Source organism: Scomber japonicus, chromosome 11 (assembly GCF_027409825.1).
Source record: "Scomber japonicus isolate fScoJap1 chromosome 11, fScoJap1.pri, whole genome shotgun sequence".
In the NCBI taxonomy this organism is placed as follows: Eukaryota; Metazoa; Chordata; class Actinopteri; order Scombriformes; family Scombridae; genus Scomber; species Scomber japonicus.
Window position 1 is genome coordinate 17,022,283 of NC_070588.1, and position 7,704 is coordinate 17,029,986.

Genomic DNA, 7,704 nt, shown 5'->3' on the forward strand with positions numbered 1-7,704 from the left:
TTATATTCATGGTCGGTCAGCAGTTCGTCCTCCCCGTTCATAAAAACATGCGCGCTGGTTATAACTTGGACGTGCCAGCCCCCAAATTAAGCCTCTAAGACCAAAGCATTAGTGAAAACCGCAGGTATCACATGTTTAATGTTTTGTGAGATATATGCTCTCATTGCAGATTATATAACTATTTTACTGCGTATGGGTTTTTTTTTTATTAGACTCGGATTCATGGTGCATGTTTATCCACCAGCACTATTTTGCAGAAAGATCCAACCTTGCTTTTGCCCATTTCATATCTCACTCGTTCTAAATGGAAATCCCACCATAAAAAGGCGCCCAGCACCAGGTAAGAAAGTTGGAGTTGAGCTAGTATATTTACTTGTCTTGCCTTGAATGGCACTGAAACTGCTCTTCTCCTCCAAAACCATCAAATGAACTAAATGGCAATGCCGTCTCTCTTGATGCATAACAACATAACATAAAACAGTGAATCCCAGTCAAGGATTGGTTGCTACAACTGAATAATACCCATAATAAAAACAATTTTAATATACGTTTTGTAGATGCTTTGGTGTGGTTAGTGGTGGAGCACTGAGAGCACTGAGTAGTAGTATTTAGGGGCATGAAGGAAGCGCGCTAAAAAATTCACCTGACAACGTTGGCACATTTCCACCCTGCTGAAATGCCTGTGAGCACGACTATAAACACACAAACACATCCAGAGACGCTTCCCTATTTCTCTCTGAAGATGTATCAAATTATAATTAAAAGCTTCCACTTTGTATTAAAGTAATTGAACATTAGGATAAACTTCATCCTATATGCTACCAGTACTGATACGTACAGTGTAGCCTATAGGTGTGTGTAGGGGGGGGGGGGGGGGGGGGGGGGGTTCAGTTGTGACTTTGAGTTCTTTGTTGATTTCCTGAAATTATTGTAGTTTAAACTTGTGTTTGTCATTGGGGAAAGCTTTTACCAGCCTATTTGTAGTTTTCATTTGTGTATGGGGATTGCTGCTGAGAATATTTTTGGCACTGCAGTTTGAGTCCTGTTAACATCAAAGATTCCTTTAATAATATCGCCATCTGGTGTGAATCGCAATCCATGTGTAGCTGAATCCAGAAGAAAACCAAACAGCAATTAATTTATTAATAAGTAGCCATTTTTAAAGCATCCGTGTGCTTCAGTTTTCTCACAGGCTCGGCTGGCCCGCGGACTGACCTCATAAGAGCTCCGGGCCACATACTGAAGAGCGGTTTGAGTACAGGACCTGCATTCAGTTATCGCCATCTGCTGTTTATCACTGGGAAGGCCTATCACTGACTGTCAGAGGGAGCGTTCACACACACACACACACACACAAGCTAAAGCCACACCTCTCATTGACAGCTGCGAGCATTTCCTTCACACTGACATTCCAATTAAGTGCACATTGAGTTTATTATTCAGCCATTTTAATTGCATACCTACATTCTTAAAGCATTAATGTGATATTCCTGTTCAATATTTATTTTTCAAATGATGCAATTTAACTCAAGTGATTAAGGCAAAACAATCAACCAAACAATCTGCAATCAGTTACAGGTTTGTTTTTAAAAAAGTGAGGTTTTATCTTTATGGTTTGTGCTGGTCCTTCACACATTTTCACACGGGTAATGTTTCACTTTGGTCAGTTCCGCTGGAAGTAGATTAGAAACCTTACCACAGTTTTAAGTGCATTTAACTAAACCAAAAGAAAGTTTTCACCCTTCTAAACAGGCAAACTAAATGGTAAAGTAACCCCAATTTTTGTTTAGTTGTTGTTTGTTTGTTTAGGTTTTTACTGTGGCATTATATTATATATAATGTCAGGTCCTTTTACAACGGATATAAAAGTAACACGTCGACCAGCTCCAATTTAAAGAAACTGTCACATAGGACCTATGTACGGATAGACGACAAAGAGGACTCCGTTACGCTTAATCTTGATTTCAAATGAATCACAGTGAGTTTCAAATATTTTTCATTTGTTTAATTTTGTTTGGAGCCCTCTTATTGACAAAACAGCTCTGTGTTTCTCTAAAAAAAATGCTCCACATGATGCGTTCATTAAAAAAAAATCAAATCAATTTCAAGACAACTGAAATTCAAACGGGCTTTTTTTAAGTAAAAAAAATCTTACATGTCCTGGTGATAACATCATTTATTATGTTTAAATCACATTACAGCAGAGACAGAGATTTTCACAACAGCATAGTATACAGGCTATAAAAAATAGCCGGCTTAAATAAATCAAATTTAATAAATTAAAAAAAGACTCTAAGTCTACATTACCAACATTTACAACTTCTTCAACTACATGTATCATGAATGTAGCAGTGATCGGTAACGTCATAAATTTTCGGTAGCCTACAGTTTTGATAAAGTACAAAATACATATATGTTTTTTTTTTTTACTGACAGGGATTATTATGCCAGTATATGCTACACAAGAACATTTCATGTACAGATCCTCAATATCGTTTTTTTTTTAACTAACAGTTTAGGCTACTTAACAGAAACACTACTTATGAATGGGATTTAATCTATTGTGTGTACATCCGATCACTATCACCAAATGTGTAATATTATATACATTATATTCATAATTACAGTGTTTCTGACTTATCGAAGCAAAGCGCCCATCCCATGAAAGAACTGAGATGTCAGTCAGTAGTGGAAGAATTTACACTTTGGCCATTAACTGTGGAGGTGAGAGTCACAACTTTTTTTTTTAACCTTTGTTATTATTAACCTGTTGAGATAGATAGATAGATAGATAGATAGATAGATAGATAGATAGATAGATAGATAGATAGATAGATAGATAGATAGATAGATAGATAGATAGATAGATTCAGTTTTCTTTTGTTTTAACTGTGAGGATAGAAACTGTAATAACCAATGTCCTTTGTGCAGTTTTTCTCACACTCTCTCGGGGGCAGCAGCTCAGATTTTAACGGGGACACTGTCTCTGAAACCGGCGTGGCAGAAGGTGAAATTCTTCTCCTCTTGGCCTGTTCAAAGATACCAGAATCGCTTGAATCAATGGACTTAATGGAGGAAGGCGTCTCTATCCAGCTCGACTCTGATGTCATGTCTTTGGGTTTGGTCTCCTCAGAGCCGATGGGTGACCTCTCCGTCGGGATGGAGTCTCCTTCCTCGGCCAGGTAGTTGGTGCCTGCTCTGCCACCGATAGAGTTAGCGGGCCAACAGGAAAACACCGAGCTGGATTTGCTATTTACGCCACAGTACTGCGGCGGCGTGCGTCCTCCCCAGCCTGACGGGTCTGCGTAATAGCCAAGAGGCCGGTTGGAGCAGCCTGCAGTCGGCAGGGGAAGAGCTTTCACTCCGGCCGCTGCGTAGGACAGCAAGGTGGCCGCGTTACCGGCGAAATCAGCGGCGTCGTATGCCGAGGCAGCAAAGTCCAGTCGGTTGTTGGCAGGGGTGACAAACCATCGCTGCGGGGGGGTGGCAACACTGGGCTCCTCGGTTTGCTGCGGGGATAGCAAGCTGTTGCCGAGTGGGACGCTGCGCTCCGTGCCAGGACCAGTCCCCACGCCAGGGTGAAAGCGAGATTTGGCATAAGTGCTGACAAATTGGTCCTGCAGGAAAGAGCTATGCATGGCATATCTCGCACCCGGCACGATCTGTGAACGCGGAGAGTCACCCGGTGATGGAGTTAGGCGGTCGATGTCGCAGCCTGTGTAGACACTGAAAAGATGGAGAGACAAACACAGAGACAATTCAGAGACTAATGTCGGCCAGAATCCTTTTCACCAAATGCATTATTTAGTAGGCTGTATATATCACACCTCTTAAAAGATAAAATGTGCCTGTCTAGAAAGGAGATAACTGCATGGTTTCAAGTGTAGTATGTTATTTGGAAATAGTGCAACTGCCTTACAAAGAAAGACATTCAATCATGTGAAGCTGCGTTGCCAAAGTTATCTACTCTGTTAGTTCAGTCTTCATGTCTGGATTTTATGGTTCAGTATTAAAATCACTCATCAATAAGCATGTTTGCAGTCCAAGACAAACCCAACTCAAACGAAAGATAAACATGGTCATCTATTGACTAAACCGGCATGAATATTTTGACAGAAATATTGTATGATAGATATTCTATAGCAGACAATTCAAAAGTAGAAAACGCTCATTTTTAACAGGCCCATGTTTGGTTCATTTAAAAAAAAACATTGCTTCCAATTTGGATTCAAATATAATAAACATTCAGCAGAATTATAAAAGTGGATGCTATTATTTTTAACAGGTGGCAAGTTTCGATCAGACCTTTCATTTCTGTAAATGACAGCAACATGTAATAAAATGCATAGGTGACAATGAACATGAATACAATGGAATTAAAGTTGTTTTTTTATCCTTAAAAAAAGGAAAACAAATAGTCTTACGTGTCATAGTTGTCCCGAAATCCTTTAGCAAACGGATTGTGGTCGATTTTCAGTTGCGTAATCTGTGGGGAAATAACACATTGATTAGCTGACAAAGGCGTGTGCACAGGATCATCCAGCATTATCAGTTATAAATATACATTTTGTATTGAGTCCATTTTTTCTTTAAAAAAAGAGAGAGAGTGAGAGACAGAGACAGAGACAGAGACAGAGAGAGGAATTCTGCCAATGGTAAAATAATTCCCTATCATCCTCTCTCAAGAATTTGAATCTTCTTTATTAAATTCAGCACTGTTCTGCTGTGTTTCCAGATTTTTTTTTTTAAAAAGTAAAATAATTTCCTTTTTAAAATGAATAAAATGATGTCCCCTGGAATTATTGAAACGGATGAGAGATGGACTCGTGTGGGTGGAAATGCGCAGTGTATTGGTGAATGTTGAGCGTTCGTACATCGGTATTCTGATAAGCTGTGACTGCGATGAATTGCGTTTCTGTGAAGGTGAAAGTCTGGACTCTCCCTGGTTGGCTGGTGTCCTCTGTCCCATCCTCGTTTACTTCCACCACATGGAGCCTTGGTTGGTACTTGTGGAGAGACTGTAGAACCACCATCTGGAGATTCAATTAAAGACCCAACGTCAGAAATTCACTTTCAAACTTGACGATTAAAACAGGATATAAAACTGTTCCAGCTCCATGTATTAATTGTTATAATAAAACTGAAAACATTATTGTATTTTTTTTATTGTTATTATATCAGGTGTTTCACAAATTATCAAAAAATATCTGTCACTTAAACATTGAATATGATGTTACCTGTCCGGTGTTGTTGGAGGCACCTTTATTGTTTGTAAGCTTTAGCTTTCCAAATGATATTTCTTGACGCATCCAGTGCGCACCGGTATTTGGTGAGTCCGGGTGCATGTAAACCCTATTTCCTACAAACATGTGCAAAAAACAGAAATATTAAACAAATGATAATGCTTTTTTAAAAAGAAAAAAAAATAGTCTTTTAGATAGATTTTTAAAATCAGAATTTTAACCATATACTCTGGTGTTAAAAAAAAAAGAAGAAAAAAAAAAGACTTTTATTCAAAATATGAAATTGTGCAATATATATATGTATCAATAAATTAGAATACCTATTACATTTGTGTCAGCTTTTCCACATGGCACCCACTTGCCTCCTTGAAATCGCCAGTGATTTGGATCAGCAAGTATAACATCCACAAATATATTGTAGTGAGCAGTTGGGTCAAGGCCAGAAATGTTGAAGCTTAAAAATGGGAACATTCGTCTGTTGAAAATAAAGAAAGGCACATTTAGAGAACGTCATATTATGAAGTGGCAGCGTCTCCTATAAGAACAAGACGCGTTAAATTCAGTTTAAATTCCCGTCTGGCTCTTCTGGGAAATTTACTGAGAATGATGCTGTGTCCGTTATCCTTTTCTATGTGGGAATAATTTGATGTTAATACACGAACTTTGGATTCAAAAGCTTCACAGTGATGTGGCCGTGCATATATTAATTTTACAGGCGTTTGACAGGTAAGTCTGTTTGCGCAATACTTACCGCCCTTGCTTTGTGATGATCATCTCTGTTTGGTGTCTGTGAAACTTCAGCCACAGGGCCCTGTTGCACAGATACACCTGCGCTTTTCCCGGAACCAGTCCAGCCTGTGCCGAGGAGAACTGGTAAAAAGCCCCTCCTTGGTAAGTGTGTCCATACTGTTGAGCGTACGGGTAGCCAGCCGCTGGGTAGCCTTGAGGAGAAGTGTTGGTCAGAAGGCTGTTGTAAGCTCCATTAGTTATGACCGGGTGATGGGCCATGTAGCGGCTGGGACTTCCAATAGAAAAAGCCGGGTGCGCTGGTCCATGCTGGCTCGGATAAGGAAACATGGCACTGGGAGCTGCTGAGACAGACTGTGGCTGGGTAGATGGAGAAAAGATGCACCTTTCTCCTGCAGATCCATCGAAATTATGACGGATGTCAGAGACTCCGTGAAGATCAGGAGAGAGTTTGCCCCTCTGTACGTCCCCTGATGCGTCCTTGGAGTCGGGAAAATTGTCTGCCTCTGACTGATTCGTCATCTCCCTGGAGTTTTTTTTCAGAGGTGAACTTCTCTCCAGGTTGTCACTTGCAGATATACTAGGATGGTCCTGCAACGAAAGCTCTGATCCATCGGAGCTCGAAAAGCCACTGCCCACATTCATAAATTTCTTGGAGAGATTACTCGCAGGCGAGATGCAATTCTCGACTTGCATTTCTCAATAGGAAGCCCTTGTTAGCTCAACCTATAGCTATCACAAGCCTTTGCACACGTCTTTCCCTAATCTAACACCACGAAAACGCCTCGCTATGACTTGAGGCACCGAACGCAGCAAATTAACCAATTGACACCATCCTGCAATCAGGAAGGATTTTCTTTCCATCACTCTCCCTGCTTTGCTAATGAAACAAGTATTATCATTGGTTAACTCAGGGCTGTAATTTAATTAGCCCGCACTTAATTAGGACAATCTGAGGAGCGCTGTGAGCAAAGTGATTTGTTTGTAGTGTCACATAAGCTCACATTTGATTGACACCTATATGGACTCAGACTATTTCTTGAGATTTACATGAACGGTAATAGCACACACACAAAAAGTAAATAAATGAAATACAGTGGTTATAAAGATTGATTTCTGCTGTCAGCTGGAACGTCAGCTGCGTTATTTACCTATTTATCTGCGTTATTTACCTATTTATGTGCTGAGTGCCAAAGTATGTCTACCGAAGAAACCAAGATATATTATTAACACACCAAAAATGACAGTCCATGACAGGCAGTGCATCTGATGCCTTAAAATGTTTGTGATATAGCGTGAAATCATGGCGTCCCACTGAAGATGTGTTTATGAGTCCCAGAGCTGGTAAATATTTGATGCCTTAAAGTTATGAACCAATGCACTGATAGCAGGGCTGCTGCTGTGCCAAACGCACCTCACAGAAAGTAAGGGCAAAAATCTTCAAACACCAAATATTTGATTTTAAATTAATTTAACGTGGTTTGATTAGATTTGTTTTGTGTCTTGGAGAATTCATTATAGGAATGATCATCACAAGCCAATTAAAATTCATTTTAGGTTTGACTGATGAATAATCAGATCTGAAAAAGGAATGCACTTCCCTAAACAATGAAGTACAAATTAAGATCAAATTTGATACCAGCAGGTTGGACATCACTTATCACTCTATAATTGTGATTTATCTCAATAAGATAAGTCACAAAGGACTGAGTTT

The 7,704-nt window shown here is 39.7% G+C and overlaps 1 protein-coding gene across 1 annotated transcript; it reads right to left on the minus strand.

Annotated features, from left to right (window-relative positions):
- Positions 1–2,885: 2,885 nt before the first annotated feature.
- Positions 2,886–6,686, minus strand: tbr1b (T-box brain transcription factor 1b). Its single transcript, XM_053329249.1, has 6 exons — positions 5,995–6,686; positions 5,564–5,718; positions 5,238–5,359; positions 4,875–5,033; positions 4,425–4,486; positions 2,886–3,726 (listed from the first exon to the last, which is right to left on the minus strand). The coding sequence occupies exons 1-6, from the start codon at positions 6,684–6,686 to the stop codon at positions 2,886–2,888; spliced, it is 2,031 nt and encodes a 676-aa protein (XP_053185224.1).
- Between the last annotated feature and the right edge of the window lie 1,018 nt (positions 6,687–7,704).